Below are 20,239 nucleotides of genomic sequence, written 5' to 3'. Positions count from 1 at the left end.
TCGCCCCGCGGGCAGCCAATCGGGGTTGGCGAGGGGAGCGGGCAGGGGCCGCGGCGGACCGAGCCGCGTCCGGGCAGGCGGGCAGGCCGGCCGGGGGACGGAGGACGAGCGAGGCCCGCCCGCCCGCGTCGCGCTGGCGCCGGGCGACCCGGCCGAGATGCCGGTGCGCAGCTCCTGCCGCTGCCCGCCGGAGCCGGCCCCGGGAGCCGCCGCCGCCGCCCGCCTGGAGCCGCCGCCGCCCATCAACACGGCGCAGCCCGGCGTGAGCACCAGCCGCCTCTACAGCGGCGCCAAGTTCCGCGGGCAGCAGCGCTCCAAGGGCAACGCCTACGAGGTGGAGGTGGTCGTGCAGGTGAGCGGCGCCCGGCCCGGCCCGGCGGGAACGCGGCCCCATGCTCCCTGCCCGGCGGCGCTCCCTGGGCCGCGGCGGCGGAGGATGTGCTTTGTAGTGCCGGGGGGAAGGGGGCGACGGCGGGCCCGAAGGCAGGGGGGGTGGAGCCCCGCAGCGCCCCCCCGCGGCATTAATTAAGGAGAAGGCTGCGCGTCCTTTCCCCTTTCGGGGAGAGGGGAGGGGGCTCCTTGGGCTCCAGATTCAGCCCTCGGGGGCCCCAGGCAGGGAGGGAGGGATGGATGGGGGTTCCCCCCAAAGCCCCAGAGAGATGCTGCCTGGCCCGCTTCCCCCGCCCCGCACCTTGGTGGCATCTCCCCCCCGCCTTTTTTGCTGTGGTGTCTCCTCGCAAGAACTGTGGGCTGTAAAGCCCTCCGGAGTTGGGGGGCTGCAAGGCGGGAGGAAAGCGTGGAGGCCGTCAGGACGCCGCAGGGACTGGAGTGAGGCTCCCCAGGGAACTGCTTTGGGAGCACAGCTGTGTCCTCCTGTCAAGCCTGCGGGTGCAGAAGAGGGGAGAGGAAGCGGGGGGGGGGGTCTACTCTGTCCTACTAGCTTAGGTAGGGCGGGCACGCTCTAGGCCCCCTCCCTTAAACCTTACCACCTGATGGGGCCTTGGAGGAGCTCCTTCTTGGTGCCCCCCACAGCCCTTTGGAACAGCCTCTCCCCTGAGATCCAAGGGTTTCCTGTCCTTTAGGCTTGTGGGGGGGGCTGAAGACCTGGCTCTTCCCCCAAGCATTGGGCTAGGGTGGGAGTTGAGCTGCAAGGATGATTGGTCTGGGGTGGGGTGAGGAGGGATTTTCCTTTTATCTTCGTCTTGATGGGTTGCTGTGAGCCACCTAGAATCCTTATGTGAGAGAGATGGCCATATGTCCTGTAAATGAAGTGAAATGAAGAAATAAACGTTGCAAGGCATCCGACCGAGAGAAAAAGGAAAAAAGCTTTGGAAAGCTTGACTTTCGGTAGACAAGTTGTTACGTTCTTACTTAACACTGAAATGAATGTTTTGGGCCGTACCTTTTGAGGAAGAAAGGCGATGAGCTTTTGACTCCATCTGGAGCTTTACTTTCAGATTCCTTCCAACTGATCTGTGGCTGTCAATTCTGGCTTTCGGGAGTTCGTTATAGCCTTAAGAGCACCTTTATGTCAGTAAGATAGCTTTGTTAGTAATTCCAGAGGTCCCTTTGGATGTGATGCCTGCAGCTGATACCTTGGGGAGGATGTGGCCTAAACCTCTTTCCACGAGTTTATGTAACCAGGGTCTTGGTCCCAGCTGTCAGACCCCAAAGGAGCAAACCATTGTCTTCTGGCTGGCCAGTCTTGGAAATAAAATGCTAGCCTGCAGAGAACTCTAGTTAGCCCAGCAGAGTCCATTCTTCTTCTGTCAGGTCATCCGTGGGCTGTATTTCCAAAGAGCTCAAAGGACTCGCGTGTTCTTGGACAACCTTCCACCCAAAATCCAGGCAGTTTTTAGATCCAGACCTGCATTGTTTCCACCCTAGAACTGCTGTGATCTGACTTGCCCTATCAAAGTACAGGCAAAATCATGCCACAGCCATAAAGGTCAGGAGCCACGAATAGCCTCTGCTGGTCATTATTCTGCCTTTGCTTCCTGGGCTATATTTGACAACCTGGCAAGTGTGCTGATGAGGATATGTTTCCAGGCAGCTCGAAAAGTTCTGGAAAAGGAGATTCCCCCACCCCCAGTACTACATTGGAGCCATATGCTGAATTTTGGGGAAATGGCCTGAAACTGTCGCCTCATCTCTAGCTACTCATATACTCTCCTGAAGTTCCTTCCAGGTGACCATGCGAAGAGACTTTTGAAATAAAAGAGAGAGGGTGGAGGTTCTTTTTGTTTTCCAAGCTGTCCCAACAAGTTGTTTCTCTGCAGATAAGCAGACTAGTAAATCCGGAGGCTTTGTTTCCAAGACCACCGTGACAGTTGGAAATTGTGTAATTGTTGGGCCGAGGAGGCTAGAAAAGGCAAAGAGGAAGCCGATGGTGCTTTGTGCCTTTGACACAAGGGGCTGGAACCTGGGAGGAGGCGGAAGCCCAAGGCAAGGAGAGCTGCAGGCTGGGTGGGAAAGCGCGGGATGCATAAATGGGTGCTGGCGCTTTTCTCTGAACTGTCTTTAACAAGCGGCACTTGGTGGTCAGAATGTGGCTCAGGGGTTGGGAGAACAGGGCAGTTTTCGACGCTGCTGTGGCTTCTTTGAAACTTTGACTTTTCCTTTCAGAGGAATGAAACTTCTAAGGACCTTCACAGAATGTAGCGAAAGAGGGGCGGGTGTGTTAACATCATCGTAGGCCTGTTCTTATTTTAATTGAAGCTCAGAGCATCTTACTTGTTTCATAGTAGCAGGGGAAGATTCTCTGGGTTCTTTGATCTGTTTGTTCTAGCCTTAGCCATCTTTGGATGGTTTTCATTTTGTCTTCCAGCATGTTGACATGGATAACTCCTATCTCTGTGGATACTTGAAGATTAAAGGCCTTACTGAGGTATGTGTCTGGAACAGATTATTTCTTTCTGGAGGGATTCTTAAATATCCACTTGCAACTGCTTTATGAAAATAGGAAGAATAACCCTGGATTTCTTCTGTATGTTCATCGTGTTCCCACTTGATTCACTCGCAGGAGTATCCAACACTTACTACTTTCTTTGAAGGGGAAATAATCAGTAAAAAGCATCCATTTTTAACCCGGAAGTGGGACGCAGATGAAGATGTGGATCGTAAACATTGGGTGAGCGCCTTGCCCTTGGTTTCACCAAGATGGCAAACCCGTCTGGGTTGTCCTACCTGTGGGTACAGACTGGTAGACCAAAGAGCTTTTTTACATGGGAGATGTTGCAGGAGAAGGATTCAAGTTGAGCCTTCTCCCTGACTTGCTAGCTTTCCATGTGAGGTCACGTTTGGGGGATGAAGGAACATCTCCTGGGGGTTTGTGGCCTGGTGTCCCAGCTCGGTGAGAACCTGTGAGCCTGGGATAATGTTGTGTGTGTGCTCTTTTAAAGCGGGCTGAAATTGCAAGGGCGTCAATGATACCTCTGCCCTTTTCTCCTAGGGGAAGTTCCCAGCATTTTACCAGTTTGCAAAGACATTTAACTCTGATGATTTTGATTATGAGGATCTGAAGAACGATGATTTTGTCTTCATGAGGTGGAAGGTGAGTCACCTGGATGCATTTCCCCAGGGTGCCTTGTGGAAGGGCTTGGGTGGCAAGGGGCTAAATTTATACTTGGGTATAAACAAAGATCCTGCCCTCTTCCTTCCCCTTTATCTAGGAAAAGTAAGATTCTTTTTATAAATTCCACCCAGCAACCTGTAGAAGATAGCTTTCCAACTAGACTGGAGCTGCTAGAGAAAGGGATGTGATGGAAGACTCTCACAGTTTTTTCCCTTCCGTGCCAAATTCAGGCAACAAGTCTTAAAACTTTTCAGTATGATGAAGAAATTATTATGACCTTACAGCTCTTGGAACATTGAAGTGCCCGTTGTCCAGCCAGGCTGGTGGTGTGGGGAACCCAGGGTAGCAGAATAGGATTTTGGGTTTTCTGAGCAATACTCAGTCTGAAACTTTGACAGATGGGTGGCTGAAATGTTTTCCTTTGCTCTAAGCCACTGCTTCTCAACCTTGATGTCATGAGTAAGGATGGCGAGCAGGGGGCTCCTTTCCAGACTGTTAAGTGCATGCATAGCATTGAGGAATTGGTGAGCCATTCCAAGAGGCACAGATTGGGACCGCCTTAACCCTTGGGGGTTATATGGCTGGGTTTTCCCACGCTTGTTCAGTTTGTTAGGATTACTGTTATGTATTAGCAATAAAACATTAGAGAACAGTTCCCTGTCTCAGAGTGTTTCCTGGGAGTCAGGACACTTGGCAATTTTAAGGTACGTGGACTTCAACTCCCAGAATTGCTGGCTGGGGAATTCTGGGAGTTGAAGTCCACACATCTTAAAATTGCCAAGGTTGAGAAACACTGCTCTAAACTGAGATTTGGTTCAGCGTGTTTGTTTTATTTGTGTTTAATAAATAACAATATGTCAAATAATTTTAATTCTCTTAAAAGATCATCTTTTAAGTAAAAAATCCCTCTGAAATACTTGATTAGAAATTGAAGCGTCTTTAGTATGTCATAATCACAGCTTTACTTAGAATTTTTTAAAAACTGGAACAGTTAACAATACTTTAGGGACTGTTCGGTACTATCATGTCTTTTATGTTCTTCGAAAAATATGACAACACTGAAGATTCTTTAACATACAGACTTCACAAGAGCTGTATTTTGTGTGTCTCTGCGCACACTGTCTGTGTACTTTGGAGCCTGAAAGAAAACTCAGATGAGACTCTGCAGCTGATGAAATTGTTGTTTTACCCAGGCTAACATTGGGTGGAATAACGCAATCTTGCAGTGATAAAGGTTGCAAAGGAGAAGGTTGCTGCACAAAAGCCCCAGCAGGATGGCTGCTGTTAAAAGGAGATCATGAATCAAAGTTCTCTTTTAGCTTTCCCTGTCTTTGTGTGTCAATTTTTGTGCAGGAGCAGTTCCTAGTCCCAGATCACACCATTAAAGACATCAGCGGGGCATCCTTTGCTGGGTTTTATTACATATGCTTCCAGAAATCTGCAGCATCTATAGAGGGCTATTACTATCACAGGAGTTCAGAATGGTAAGACAAGGGCTGATGGGACTTTGACCCCTTCCTCGTTGACTAGCTGAGCCACAGTTGTAGAGACACCATCCTGAGTGTTTGGCTGTGCTTGGGTGACTACAGGTAGTCCTCGACTGATGACCACAATAGGGATCAGAACATTTGTCGTTAAGCAGTGTGGTTGTTAAGCAAGGCATCACATGGTCCCATGTGACCACACCTGATTTTATGACATTTTTTTTTACAGTGGCCGTTAAGCCAATCACATGGTTCCCCATTGATTTTCTTTGTCAGAAGCCAGCTGGGAAGGTTGTAAATGGCGATCATGTGACCCCGGGACGCTGCGACCATTGTAAATGCATGCTGATTGCCAAGTGCCTGAATTTTGGTCATGTGACCACAGGGATGCCACGATGGTTGTAAGTGCGAGGACCATCCCAAGTCACTTCCCAGTGCTGTCGTAACTTTGAATGGTCGCTAAATGAATGGTCATAAGTCAAGAGTTTCCTGTAATGAGCTGAGATACAAATTAATTTATTTTGCCCACCTGTCCTTGCTGGTCCAGATCACTTCTGGGCCGAGTCCAGTAGTCCACTGCCCAGGGCCAGCTGGGTCCATAACCAGACTGCTCTGAGGCTGCAGTTCCCAGATGTTACAGCCTTTGAAAGCGGCTGCTGTGTTGCAGAATCAGGGATGCTTGTTTCAGTTCACCCTGTTTTCCTTGTTCCCCCAGGTATCAATCTCTGAATTTGACCCATGTCCCCGAGTACAGTGCGCCCATTTATGAGTTCCGGTGACAGGGATGCCAAGAGCTTCACCAAGAGATGGCCAGAGAGGCCGGGGGGTGGGGAGAGAGAAGGCGAGTGCAAGGGCGCCTGTTCTATTCAGACCGCGGGGATGTCTCAGCCAGGACAGAAGACACCAGGCTCCCCTCTTGTCGGGCAACTGGACCGGCCCGAAAGCACGAATGGGAATCCACGGGACTGCCGGAGCCTGATCCTTCTTCCAGCTGCGCGGCCAACTTGACCCTGTAGCCTGGTTCAACCGCTACCACTCAACGCCCTTTTCTTGCAGAGCTCGCCTCTCGCGATCACTGACAGTCCTCTCCCTCCGTTCGTTTTGGGTGGAGGCAACGCCTGCGTCTCCCCAGATGTCCTTGGAGTAGAAGAAAACATAAGTTGCCCCCTGCTCATGTTGCTTCCTACTTGGCTTGGCGTAGCAGTTCCTCCAGAGTGGGTCCTGTCTGGTCTAAGCACTACTTGAGGCTTGTGCATCTGGCCCACAGCTGCGGTGTTTTGTTTGCTAAGGAAACCGTTGGCTGAAGGAAGGAGGGCCTGTGCGGGGGCGGGAATCCCCTCCTGTTGGCTTACAAGGCTGCCTTTCTCAGGAATGTTAGTCAGTCCCAGCAGCATGAGCTTAGTGCAACCTGCAATAGTGGGAAATCTAATTATGCCGATGCAGAATTCACAACATTAAACGGAAAATGTTTAAGGACTTCTTTAAAGAGCTATTTTTATGGCCCACTTCCTCACCGCTGTCTCAGAGACTGTGTGGTATGTGCACAAATTATTCTTCATTATATTTTACCATGGCTGCTTACTTTTTTTTCCCTCCTCCTCCTGGTGAAAATAAGTGCAAGCTCACGTTGGTTGATGGTGGTGAGCTCTCTAATTATCCAGCAGTGTTGCCGCCCACTCATCACGGAGGAAGCACTTGGCGGCAGTGTGAAAATTGAACTTCTGACGCGCGCTCCAGGTTTGCGCTGCAGAAAACAATGGATGTTTGCTAGGACTTTATCAGACCAAAAAAAAAAAGCCTCCTCCCCACCCACCCCAAAATAAACTGGTCTCCTAAGACTTTGAAATGTTCAATGACTTAAGGCTTCTGTGCCAAATGTCGTGCATGTGTGGTAGTATAAAAGTGGCTGTCCTGTTCAATGTGGCCTCAAGAGGCTTCTGCAACCTGCTTGTCTGCATCCTTGATGGGGGGGGGAAACCGTTCTGCCGCTTGGGTTTTCAGGGCAAGAACGTGATGCAGCCTGTGAGCTGGGCGTGCTGCTCCCCTTGCTTTCTTGCAACAAAATGCTCCCCCTCCCTGAAGATCCTTCTGTCTGCTTCCGCAGGTGCCTTGGACTTTGCAGTGTTTGGCAATGGAGGGGGGCAGAATGCTCCCAGTGGCCAAAGATTGGGTTGCGGGTGGGATCTGGAGCTCAGCCTCCTGTGTGGCAGGATCAGAAGCATTCATAGTGGCTTGATTTTTTGAAAATTGACAGGTAATTGGGGCTGAAAAAGAACTTTTCTCTGTCTACAGCACTGCGCGTGCCAGTCTTGGGGGTGGGGGGGATAAAAAGCACAGGTGGTGCTGTTGAGGTATGGAATTTGGTTCCCAGTCTTAGCTTCCTTTGATGGCGGGGTCAAAAAGCGTCAGTTCAGAAAGAAGAGAGGTCGCTGGAAAAAGGATTTAAGAGGTTGGCAATGGCAGGCCAGGATAGAGTTTGCCTCTGCAGATCTTTGTTCTTCCTGATAGTGAGCAAAGCTGGAATAAATTATGCAAAAGATAAAACTGTGTTCAGGCTGGCTCATTTGACCCCTAGATTGCAGTGTCCTGCTTTCCTTGATTCAGAATTTGGTGTGTTAAGACATTTTAAAAGAATGCCCGCAGGCCTCCTCTTTATCCTTTAGCCCAAGGTAGCTGAGCATTTTAGCGAGGGCCCTTGGCTTCCCTTTTCCATGGTGTAGACCAGGTTGCTCATTAATGAGCACTGGCATTGGCAGTTTGACCTCCATCTTGCCCATTGCAGAGGCCTAACTTTGCTCGGCAGGAGCGTGTGAATCTCAGCAAGAACATGCCTCCTCCAAGCCGAGCATTCCCATTAGTCATGCAAGAAACCCATTTGGCCTGCGGGCAATATATTTGTGCCCAGTCACAAAAAGTCAAGAGCACCCTGAGGAATGCCCAAAGTCCTTCCTCCTTTTAAACCACAGCTTCCTCCCTTCAACTTCTCTGGCCCTATTTCTGGGCAAATGGGTGTCTTGCGGAGAGGTAGCTGTGCCTGTAATTGGACTGGCATTATACCTGCCTTTCCCAGGTGGGCGAGTTACAACTTGCCTATAACCTTTTGAGCACAGGGGAAACAAAATGGGTCAGAGGGTCACAGCTTGCCTGGGAAAGATGATGCTTTCTTCAGCTTGAGCTAAAGGATTTCCTGGAGCCACTCCGGCTGGTGATGCTTAGCAGCAAAACTTAAAGAATTGAACTTCTGTGGTAGAGGCGTCCTATAAAAGCTCTAGCCAGGAAGGATTGAGAATTTACAGGGAGGGTGGTGCTTCTGCTCTTGGTAACACACAGGAAGAAACCAAATGTGCGAGTGAGGCTACCTGAGGCCCTCTGGCCCCAAATTGAGACGCATTGGAGGGCAAATGCTTGGTCACTCTCCCTGCTAGGCATCCATGTTTTTTCCCCAGTCCACTGTACCGCAATATCAAAAGCCACCATAAGGTAATGCTGCCCTGATTGTGGGCAGGATTCAAGAAATGGAATGTCTAGTTTCACGCACCCTGGAGAGCTTTGGGGTGATGTCTTTCAGGCACAGTCTTTTATGATTGACATGAAAGCGGTTTTTCGACTAAGGGAGTAAAATCGTACTAATGGCATTAGTGGCAGAGGGGAACGTGTTCTCAGAGCTCCACCTGAGGGAAACCTGTACAGGTCTCCAGCTGGGCTTGAAGTTAGTGTGGCTCAAGGACTGTATGACATCCTTTCCAACTTCAGGTTGAGGTGTATTTTGAAACCGAACCCCTCTCAGGATAATGTATTTCTAAGTCTACCCACTGAAAATGCCAGGGGCCTTTGCACTAGTGCCCAGGCTGCTTTGTGAGGTTCTTTATTGTGCAGTGGGACACCTCATAGCAGGAATTTATCAGGGTTCTGTCCGTCATTGGGGAGATTTGAATAAGTTGGAGCAAACAAGGCAAAATCGGGTTGGAGGTGACAGAATTTCCAGTCTCGTTAAGCTGTTGATGTGACATTCAGAGAGGACTGCTTATTTTTGGCATATAGCCCTGATTTGGTACATGCTTCTATACACTATTTCTAACCGATGCTTGCACTTGAGATAAAATAGGTGGGAATTAAATTGGTGGTGGGGGGGCAGTAACTTTTCTTTTGAAAATAGCTTTTTCCCCCCTTCGAGGCTTGTCTTTAATTCTCTCCTGCTCCATTCAACTGAAGGGCAGTTGCCTCTGGGTTTGGTGAGAAAACGGGACGAAGCTTGTCAAAGAGTGGCTTCAAAGGTGGGATCTTCCAACATGTATGGAAAGGATTTTATAAAGTTAATCAGAGTATTAAAGAGTATTTATAGATGAATTGCAGAAAAGAGACTGTTTTTTTTTTCCAGAGTTATCAGTGTCCCAAATAAAAGAATGTGTATTTAAAGAATCTGTGTATGCTCTTTTCCTTATTTTATTCCTGAACCACGGGCTGCCAAAATGAGTTAGGCTCATACAGGTAGTCCTCGACATATGACCACAATTGGGACCAGAACTTCTGTCACTAAATGATGTGGTCGTTAAGTGGATGGCACCCGATCTTACAACCTTTTTTGCCGCAGTTGTTAAATCTGGCTTCCCCCATTGACTTTGCCCCCTGGGAAGGTTGCAAATGGTGATCACATGACCGCAGGACACTGCAACCATTGTAAATACGTGCTGGTTGCCAAGCCCCTGGATTTTGATCACGTGACCACGGGGATGCTGTGATGGTCGTAAGCGTGAGGACTGGTTGCAAGTCACTTTTTTCAGCACTGTCATAACTTCGAACAGTCATTAAACGAATGGTCGTAAGTCAAGGACTACCTGTAATTCATAAGCAGGCTGGTCTTTCTTTTCAAAAAGGCTCAGAACCATGTTGACAATCCTCACATAATTTGATTTCCCTGTGCAGAGAAGGATCTAGAACGTCAACACTCCCATCTTTGGCAGGGTAGATGCAACCCAGCAGTGACCTGCTCCTTCTTCCTCACTGCGTCTTGTAGTGTGCAGTGTCACTATCAGCTGATCTCAGCATTTCTTCCAGCCTGCCGCAAGATCGTTCGTGTGAGAGCGAGGTGTTTGGGCTGGGGTGAGACACGAACAGCAGCTACATCCGATGCATTTGATCAGCATGGGCCGTGTCTTGTGTCGGTACTGCAATTGGTGATTGCAGCATCACTCCCAAGTCAGCCTCAGGTACTGTCCAGGTGGTTTACCACACTTAGTTCAGCTGCAGCAATCGTGTACCTGGTTTGGCCCATTTCTCCCCCTCTGTTGCAGTCATCCAGACTTCTACAGCCCAAAGGCAGAGGGCCCACAAAAGCTTCCTGTGGGAGCAAAGGGGACCAATCAGTTCCCCTGGGCTACAAAGGGTGAGGGGGCTTACAACTGCCCTGCAGTGTCATTTGGCAGCAGCAATGAGCACAAAGGAACAGTTGGGGCAGAAGGGCAAGGGGAGAAAAACATAAGATTTTTTTATTATATACACAACCATGTGAAAATCGCAGCTGCCGGTTCTTTAGCTGGTGTTGGCCTTCATTCGCTTCGAGTTCTTCCCAAAAACCTCAGAGGTCATAATGTGTTGGCGTAGCACATGTGCGGATCCAAGCAGGGCAGCCTTTCATAATTAACAGATGGAAAGTTTGCCAACTTGCAGGTTTCCTAAATGCTGTCTCAGGCTTTTTGGGACAGCACCCAGTGTGTTGATATTATTATTATTATTATTATTATTATTATTATTATTATTATTATTAGCAGTAGTAGTAGTAGTAGTAGTAGTACATTACTTGACTGTCAGTGATTGAGTGGTGTACAAATTTAGTTTAGGTCAGTGTTTCCCAACCTTGGCAGCTTTCAGATGTGTGGACTTCAGGGCTGGCTGGGGAATTGCGGGAGTTGAACTCCACACATCTTCAAATCGCCAAGGTTGAGAAACACTGGTTTAAATAATGGAGGAGGAGGAGGGGCTTCTTTTGCGCGGCCCCTCTGCCTCCCCCAGCCCTTCCCAACGGGGCGGAAAGAAACATCGCCGGTCCTGGTTGTTGGGCGGAAGGCTTGGCGCGTCGGACCTGCCCGGAAACTACTTCCGGGGTAGCCCGTCCCGCATCTTGTTCCTCCCGGGGCGCCACCATGGGGATCCTGGAGAAGATCGCGGAGATCGAGAAGGAGATCGCCCGGACCCAGAAGAACAAAGGTGAGGGCCGGGAGTGGAGGCTTCACCGGGCGGAGGGCTGCCTGGGGGGCGCCCAGTCCTCCGGGCGCGGGAGGTGCCTTCGTTTCGCGTCTTTAAGCGCGACTGGGGAAAATGCAGCCGGGTATTTATTGGCCTGTCTTTGCGCCGTGTTAATTTAATTTAATGGGGGGGGTGGGATTTATTTAATACAAAACAGGATTAAGTAGATCTAAAGAAAACCTGTAAATGTGTTCAAATGTGTGGTTCGCTGCCCGGAGTTACGCCCTTCCGTAGATTTCCTGAATAAACGGCTACATAAATGAACTGGCGAGGGAGATGCCTCCCGCAAGTTCTTCGCCCTGGAAGCGCATAGCAAAGCCGCTCAAACCTCGAGGGTTCGCTTTCAGGGCGGTTTGGGCCAGTCCCAAGGCCGACCCTCCCCTCGCCCCATCCTCCTCCTACCAGTCTCCAGAAGCGGCGGACTGCCACTCCCATCATCCCCGCCCTGCCCGTCCACAAGGGTGCCACGGGTGGGAGCAGATGGCCGGCGCAGCTTGCATGTTGCATGCTCAGAAACTTGCAGAGACATGCAGGTTGCATGTGCAGAAAGGCAGCTTGTGCATTTCAAATCGTATTTGAAATTGTTGAATCCCGAAATTATATTTGAAATCGTTGGGAGGCAGAAGGCGAACAGGCAGAACAAACCCTGAAGCTGACATTGAGGTGGGGAAGCAGAGCTAATTCTGGGGTGGGGTCTTATCAGGGGCCCCTGGATGAAAGAAGCTGCCTGCTGGTCTGTCCAGCCCGGGATTTCCTTCTCCGAGGGGCGTTGCGTTTCAGAAAAGGGAAGCCGAGGATGGATTCCCCCCTCTAGTCGGAAGAGGAGCAGAAAAGGGTCAGCAGCAGTTATATTGGCAGGCTGTAGAGAGAAACAAACAAGTAATGCACTATTATTATTACTATTATTATTTTAGATTTATTATAGCCGCCCAACTCCAATGGACTCTGGGTGCTGTAAAAACCCCCAAATATGCCATAAACACAGATCAAACGTAAAACCACACAGACAGCCTGGACTAAAACAAACTAAAAGCGACACAAATCACACAAAACAGGCCCCCCCAAAATACAAGAAGATCTTATCCCCAGGCCTGGGAGCAAAGCCAGGTTTTGAGGGCTTTGGGGAGCCCCAGGAGAGAGGGTGCCATCCATGGCTCTGGCGGATGCTGTTCGAGAGGGTGGGGCCGCAGCAGAGAAGACCCGCTTCCCTGGTCCTGCAAGATGGCAGTGTTTAATGGAGGGGGCCTGAAGTGCACCACTCTGCCAGAACATACCGGCGTGTAATCCATCGCACCGTGCAGATCAAACGAAACGGATCCTGAGTCTCCCCGCCCCCTCCGGCCAATTTGGCTCCCAGGTCACACGCTTGTTCTTTCTCCATTTGCACCCCAGCTACGGAGTACCACCTGGGCCTGCTGAAGGCCAAGCTTGCCAAGTACCGAGCTCAGCTGCTAGAGCCTTCCAAAGCGGCTGCGGCCAAAGGGGAAGGTTTCGATGTGATGAAGTCAGGGGATGCACGGGTGGCGCTGATCGGTTTTCCTTCTGTGGGTAAGGTCAGTGCTGAGCGGAAAACGATGACTCTTTGGGAATTGCTTAGTTCCTCCTCAAGAGAGCCTTCGATTAGCTTTATCCCGAGGTCTGAACTGTGTGGGGAGGAGAGATAAAATGAGAGCCGAAATGAGGAGCAAAGTAGCCTTTTAAGCCCAGCATTAGCTGGAGGGCGGATGCAGTATTAACTATTTTTGTAACTGCTGCAAAGAAGATTGGAAGTTGCTTCTTTAAATATTTCTTTTTTCTTTCTCTTTTCTGGATCTGTACTGTTGTTCACCCTTCTTTCCTTCCTTCCTTCCTTCCTTCCTATTTTTCTTTTTCGCTTTTCTGTATTCTTTTTTATCTTTCTGTAGCTTTTAACTTTGCAAAAAAATTTCTTCAGTGAAAATTCTATCTATATCTATATATCTAGGAAAGGCCTGGATGAAGGGTAGGAAATACACAATTCTGTTTTTTATAGTTATTATTTGGTATTTCAATTTTGAGGCCACCACACTCTGTGGCGACTCTGGAAGACTTACAGATAAAAATTAGAAGAAAACAAAATGCATCAAAAGGAAAAATGAAGACAGCTAGTTGGAACCAAAAGTCAGCAAACCAAACAGCCAATAATTAACTAAACAGGCTGTCCTTCATCTTAGTCCAGGGCCTGGGAGATTTTAGTTTTCTATAAGGTCCTTTATCCATTTATCTAAGGATAGGCTAATTGTTCTGTCTGTCAGAATGGTACATACAGTCCACATTCCCTTAAGCAAGAGGTATGGATGTTATGTTACATCCTGTCCCTGTGAATGACGTTCCTTTCCTTGTCTTAGAGGTGGGAGGGAAATTTCTGTTTTTACCCAATGTAGATCCTGTGGGGTGTTTTTAACTGCTTTAATTTTAAGTGCTTTTAACTATTCCATGCATTTTTCTGCAGTTTATAGACAAATGTTTTTCTTCAATAATTTTTTTTTAAACAATCCTTTTAAAAGTCCCTAGTTCACCCTCTTTGCATACATGTAGCATTTCCCTCCCTTGAAAATAAGCCTTGCTGCTTGCTAAATCTTGGTCTTCTCTTCCAGTCCACATTTCTGAGTTTAATGACTTCCACGGCTAGTGAAGCTGCTTCTTATGAATTCACCACCTTGACCTGCATTCCTGGAGTCATAGAGGTAAATGCACTTCTAATGGGTTGCCTTTTGCTGGGGTAGCAATTTGCCCCGAGTAGACACTATAGCTTCTGCGAACATAAGACTCACCGTCTGTTAACTTGAATTGGCCCTCAGATTCATGTGAGATGATTTAGTGGCGGACTCTTTCTGACCCCTCCCTGCCTCTTCTCATTTTTCTTCATGTATATGCAGTACAAAGGAGCCAATATCCAGCTTCTAGATCTTCCAGGGATCATTGAAGGAGCTGCTCAAGGTTGGAATTTCCATCTGCTTTTTAACTGTTGATACAGGTAATCCTGGCTTAACAACACTAATTGGGACTGGAAACTCCATCGTTAAGTGACATGTTCATAAGTCGAAAAACCACGTGGCCACACCACTTAGTGACGGCAGGTCCAGCAGTCCCGGTTGCTGCTGTTAAGCAAGGACCTCAAGTGACTGCGACTTGTGCCTTCCTGCTGGCTTCCCCATTGACTTTGCTTGTCGGAAGCTGGCAGGGAAGGTTGCAAATCACGATCACGTGATCACAGGGAAGCTGTGATGGCTGTAAGTACGAGGACTGGTTGTAACTACCACTTGTTCAGCACCTTTGTAAGTTTGAATGGTCACTGAACCAGTGATCATTAAATGAGGGCCACCTGTATTATGTTGGTAGTTTTAAAATGCAGTGCCTTCCAAATGCAATGAATGTGCGCTTCATGTTGGTCTTTCCATCCCGGGTCCATTTTATTCTAAACATGCATTCCCAAGTAAGACTGAGGGAGTACGAGAGGGAACGGACCTAGTATCTATTCCTCCTAGAGAAGGTGAGGAAGTGTCCATATTTTGAGGGAAAAAAGGCCTGTTGTATTCCCGGGACAGGAGAGGCCTAAAAGCACATGGACAACCTGTGAAACCCCTGTCTGAGTTTGTTCACAGCTTGTTTAAGAGAGACATGTGCTCCCTCTCCATCATAGATGACGGAACAACTTCTAACCCTGGAGAGTTGCTCCAGGGATGAGGCAAAAGCAGCTGGGGAAGGCGCTTCAGGTCACTCAGTGGACTGGGGGGTGGGTGTTGAAAGCAACCATCGGCTGCAATGAAGCTGTTGAGGAGGGTGGGATGGGGGAGGAAGCTAGCTAGGCTAGGAGAAAGCCGTCTTTATGTCAGCTTTCAGAGAGGGGGCTTTGTTTGGATCAAGGGATGTGTCCTAACAGCCAGGAAACACACTGAGACAAGGAACTGGTCTCTAATGTTTATTGCTAGTACATAACAGGAATCCTAACAAACTGAAGAAGCGTGGGAAAAACCCAGACATATAAACCCCAAAGGTTAAGGCGGTCCCAATCTGTGTCTCTTTGAATGGCTGAACAATTCCTCCATGCTACGCATGCGCTTGACAGCCTGGATGGGAGCCCCCTGCTCGCCATCCTTACTCATGACAGGATGGGACATAAATGAACCAGGTCCCATCCTCTTGTAAAGGTGCTGTGGTTCTTCGTAGCTTCTCCGTGAGAGTAATTTCTTTTGTGGGTTTAGGGAAAGGCCGAGGACGCCAGGTGATTGCTGTGGCCCGGACCGCTGATGTCGTCATCATGATGCTGGACGCCACCAAGGGCGAAGTGCAGAGGTCAGCAGATGGAGGGAAGGGGCCTCCGAGGGGCAGAACGGTGTGGAAAGAGTGCTCCGTCGCTTGGGGGTTCCTTCTTTGTCTGCCCCCTTCGAAGGTGGCATCGTTGTGTTTTCAGTGCATGGGCAAAATATAAGCAGGCTTCTGATTTGGGCAAAAGTCTGACAGTGTGTTGCAATTCCTGTTGCCTCCCACAGAGCTCTCTTGGAAAAGGAACTAGAAACAGTGGGCATCAGGCTGAATAAAAACAAACCCAATATCTACTTCAAGGTGAGAAACAGGAAGCCTGAAATCCTGGTGCTGGCTTGCCCTGTGGGAGGGAGGGAGGGAGGTTTCTCTCCTAGCACCTCCAGCTAAGGAGGAATGGGGAAGCTTGGGCCTCCCAGATGGTTGGACTCCAATTCCCATCCACCCAGCATTGTGCATCATCCAAAATTATTCATGTTGTCATCCCAGGCAACTGCAGAGGGTCAGTTTGGGGAAATCCGGGATCAGATGTCACTGCAGGTTTTTATTTGCATTCCCACAAGCTTAGACCTTTCTTTGTTTTTAAAGAGGAAGCTGGATTAGGCCCCTCTTTTGTCCTGAACTGATCAGGCCAGGGAAACATCAGACCAGGTGGACGAAGGACACAAGGGTTGTTCACCTGTGGGGGGGTTCTACGCTGAGGGGCATTCCAGCACCAGCCTAACAGCACCCCTGTGCTCCTTCCAGCCCAAGAAGGGAGGCGGCATCTCTTTCAACTCCACGGTGACGCTGACCCACTGCTCGGAGAAGCTGGTGCAACTCATCCTCCATGAATACAGTATCCTTACCCAGAGCCCTGCTGGGGCCGGCTGCTCCGGGGCGGGCCGCCGCCGCCGCTTTGGGGCACTTTTGGGAAACAGGGCTGGGGCCGTCTGTACTTTTCAGGCAGAACATTTGGGGTTCGCCTTTCTTTGGTTGGGAGGCTCTCGGGATTAAACCGGAATCCCCTTTTCAGTGGTCAGCAGACAGAAACCTCTTTCAGAGCTGTTGGGATGTAAACAGCCGACGCCGTGAAAAAGAACATCGCCTTCTGGCCTTGTTGTTTTTCTCTCCTTTTGGAAAAGCCGCTCTGTGGACCAAATTTCCTCAGGGCATAAACCCTTTGGCATACGATTTCTGCTTAATGGGACATAGCCCTGTGAGGTCTGGAGAGGGTGGGACAGGACAGCAGGCACTGGCTTAGCAAGGTACCGGTGAGGCGACGGGCTCCAGCAGTGCCTGAAGCTGTCAGCATCTCTTCGGCCTCCCTCCAGGATGAAAGGATGGTGGCAGCTGACATCCAGGTTTCAGGGAGCCTGGGGCCACTTAAAAGGTGAACAGTAGCCTGGGGCAGCAAAGGAAGAGGAACAAATTAAATGACACGTTAGCCACCTTTTCTTCAAGGCTTTGGGGCATCGCCTGTTACTCTCCCCAGGTGCCCCACCCCAGCGTTGTAAGGGAGGTTGGGTAACGGGCTGAGAGCTCACCCTTGCCCAGCGAGTTGGACTTTGAATCTCAGCTGTGCTCTGCTCGTGTGGCCGTAAGCCAGGTGGGACGCGGGTTCCCGAGAAAGGTGATGTCCCTTACCTCGTCCGTCCTAAGAGACCTTCAATGCCGAGGTGCTGTTCCGGGAAGACTGTTCCGCGGACGAATTCATTGACGTGATCGTTGGCAACCGAGTGTATATGCCCTGCCTTTACGTGAGTACCTTGTGGGAAGTTTCCCTCCATACCACGATGGGGTGACGTGATCGTTGCGTCGTTCCAATTGAGCGGAAACATCCCTTTGGCCCATTCACTTCCAGTTTGCCATGTGTCCAGGTAGCTACACTCGGGGACTAGAATACAGGTAGTCCTCGACTTTCCATCACAGTTGGGATCAGGATTTCCATCACTAAGCAAGGCAGCTGTTAAGTGAGTCACGCCTGATTATATAACCTTTTTGCCACGGCTGCTAAGTGAATCAAGTGGTCATTAATCGAACCCAGCTTCCCCCATTGACTGCTTGTTGGAAGCTGGCTGGGAAGGTTGCAAGTGATGATCACGTGACCCTGGGATGCTGCAACCATCGTAAATGCATGCCGGTTGCCAAGCGCCTGAATTTTGATCACGTGACCGCAGGGATGCTGCAATGGTCATAAGTGCGAGGACGTACGTCGCTTTTTTCAGCACCGTCGTAACTTTTGAATGGTCGCTAAATGAATAGTTGTAAGTCGAGGACTACCTGTTGTTTTGGTCTGAAGCAGTAAAGTTCCCAGCACTTACACTGATGCAAAATCATGCACCTGAGTATTTTTCCTCCAAAATAAAATCAGTTGCCCCGGGGCATTCCTCTGCCTGGGGTGGAGGCTCATAATTACATCTTAGAAAGTCGGCACGGGGGATGGGAGTTCCATCGGCACTGTTGTGCAGCGTGAATCTTTCTCTCCCTACTCTGCGTCTTAACTTAGGTTTATAACAAAATCGATCAGATCTCCATGGAAGAGGTGGACCGCTTGGCTCGGAGGCCCCACAGCGCAGTGATCAGGTAAGGGAGCCCCCAAGTCCTGCACAAAACACAAGCTATCGCTGTGTCCGCTGACCGTTGTGTCTTCCCAGCTGTGGAATGAAGCTGAATTTGGACTACCTGCTGGAAATGCTGTGGGAATACCTCGCTCTCACCTGCATCTTCACCAAGAAAAGAGGCCGTAAGTAACGGGTTGGAAATGGCCGAGAAAGCTGGATCCTCACTGGGGATTCAGGGGAGGTGAGAAAGGCCCATAGTGGCAGTCTGCTGGGAACCAAGTATTTCTTTCTTTCTCTCCTTCCTCCTTTCCGACTGTCTTCACCAAAAAACCCTCATTCCTTGCAGAGAGACCAGATTTTTCCGATGCTATCATTCTGCGAAAAGGGGCCTCTATACAGCATGTGGTAAGCCCTTAAAGCTCACTGGATCCTTGGGCTGGAGCGGTGGCTGTTGGGAATCTTGTTCAATCTGAGGCTCACTTCCCGCATTCTGTAAGTCTCCTCGGATCCAGACACCTCCCAGAAAGATAGATCTCAACTCCCAGCAACCTCAGCAAGGGCCGTGTTGGCCGGATATTCTGGGAGTTGAAATCCACTCATCTGAAGGGTGCCCCAAGTGGAGGCAGCCGGGCTAAGCCATTGGACGGTGTTGCGGGAACTCAGCTGTTGTGATGCATGAGCCTCACAGTGGGACTTTGTCGTTGGGGGTCCTTTGAATCGAGAACTCACGAGGCCCCCATCTCGCCCACCTGACCTTTTCCTCTTTTCAGTGCCATCGAATTCACCGGACGTTAGCTGATCAATTCAAGTATGCCCTTGTGTGGGTAAGTTTTTGCTGATGGAGAGGGGAGTCCTGTCTTTCGCTTGTGGCAGCCCCATGGGCTGTGGTCATAAGTCGAGGACTACCTGGACGTAAATAGAGATCCACCACCGAGAGCGTAAGCCGAGGCTGTCACAACCTGTCCGAGCTTAATGTAGCTCATCAGTTGCTGCTTCGGTCGCTGTAGCATCTCGCCTTCAACATCTGCCACCGCCTCGTGCCCTTGGCGTGGCCAGAACCGCAATCCCCACCCATCTAGAGCTGACCTTTATGGTCTACTTGGATGTAGACCTGTGTTCTGCCTCCTCCTGTCTGGGTCTCCTAACGTTCTCTCTCCGCCTTTCAAGGGGACCAGCACCAAGTACAGCCCCCAGCGGGTGGGGCTGAGCCACGTAGTGGAGCATGAAGACGTCATCCAAGTGGTCAAGAAGTAACGGCCAGTCCCTTGCGCCGCTCTGCGGAGCTTCCGTGCAGCTGAACCGTACAGTGTGCAAAAACGAAACACCCCGCTGCCCCGCCCTGGTCAAAGGAGACGGGGGATGGGGGGCATTTTTCTCCAGTTCCAGGAAGGAGAGAGGACAGAGCGGGAGGGTGGAAACGCCGTCCCATCCAGGACACAAAGGCAAAGGGCTTTCTCCCGAGTGAGAGGCTTGTTTCGATGGCCGCCTTCGTAAAGCCTGTTGTTGAGCGCCTTTCGAGCACTTGATGGGAGACGATTGGGGACCGAAGGATTGTGACATCCTTGCTGCCCGAAGGGTGGCCTCGGATGTGTGAACCGGCGGCCTCGGAGCTGGGTGTCGGATCCGGAACGAAGAACCTGCCGCTCCCCATTCAGAACTCAGCCTCGGCAGCTCTTCTCTGCGGACTGGAGGCTCTGGGGCGAGCATCTGCCCACAGGTGGCGTCCTGGGTTGATAAGGCCTCTCCCCTCCTCCCTCCCAGTTTCACCAGACAGCTGAGAAGCTGCCATCTCCTGGCTGCCCAGCCCCCCCCCAAGATCTCCTCCTGCGTCTCCAGGCCCGTTCGCCCCCTTCTCCCATGACCTTCAGCTGAAATAAAGAATAGCCCTCGCTTCCCTTTGGCACTTCTAAAATGTTGGCATAGCGCTTCATTAGGTGGCTCTGAATGCCACCTGCACCCTCAGGTGCCCCTCTGAAGTCCTGAGCGACAGGGCTCTCGGCCATTGGCCGCTCTGGCTGGGGATGATGGGTAGTCCAGTACACTTAAAACATCCAGTGGGGGGGCCCTGGTGATTGTTTTGGGCTCTCATTCCTTCGCTCTCATTATCGCGCCGG

At 50.3% G+C, this 20,239-nt stretch overlaps 2 protein-coding genes across 2 annotated transcripts; both read left to right on the top strand.

Annotated features, from left to right (window-relative positions):
* Nucleotides 1-39: 39 nt before the first annotated feature.
* On the top strand, nucleotides 40-9,477 carry GID4 (GID complex subunit 4 homolog). The gene is made up of 6 exons (XM_063314947.1): nucleotides 40-352; nucleotides 2,828-2,887; nucleotides 3,023-3,130; nucleotides 3,452-3,553; nucleotides 4,928-5,058; nucleotides 5,774-9,477. The coding sequence occupies exons 1-6, from the start codon at nucleotides 158-160 to the stop codon at nucleotides 5,835-5,837; spliced, it is 660 nt and encodes a 219-aa protein (XP_063171017.1). The 5' UTR covers nucleotides 40-157; the 3' UTR covers nucleotides 5,838-9,477.
* A 1,668-nt stretch (nucleotides 9,478-11,145) lies between these two features.
* On the top strand, nucleotides 11,146-19,942 carry DRG2 (developmentally regulated GTP binding protein 2). The gene is made up of 13 exons (XM_063314750.1): nucleotides 11,146-11,262; nucleotides 12,694-12,854; nucleotides 13,917-14,006; nucleotides 14,199-14,259; nucleotides 15,525-15,615; nucleotides 15,813-15,885; nucleotides 16,330-16,420; nucleotides 17,224-17,321; nucleotides 18,071-18,147; nucleotides 18,219-18,307; nucleotides 18,472-18,530; nucleotides 18,896-18,949; nucleotides 19,293-19,942. The coding sequence occupies exons 1-13, from the start codon at nucleotides 11,199-11,201 to the stop codon at nucleotides 19,377-19,379; spliced, it is 1,095 nt and encodes a 364-aa protein (XP_063170820.1). The 5' UTR covers nucleotides 11,146-11,198; the 3' UTR covers nucleotides 19,380-19,942.
* Nucleotides 19,943-20,239: the final 297 nt, after the last annotated feature.

This window comes from Candoia aspera, chromosome 14 (genome assembly GCF_035149785.1).
Source record: "Candoia aspera isolate rCanAsp1 chromosome 14, rCanAsp1.hap2, whole genome shotgun sequence".
In the NCBI taxonomy this organism is placed as follows: Eukaryota; Metazoa; Chordata; class Lepidosauria; order Squamata; family Boidae; genus Candoia; species Candoia aspera.
Note: the sequence above shows the minus strand (reverse complement) of the source record. Positions and strands in the feature narration are given on the sequence as shown.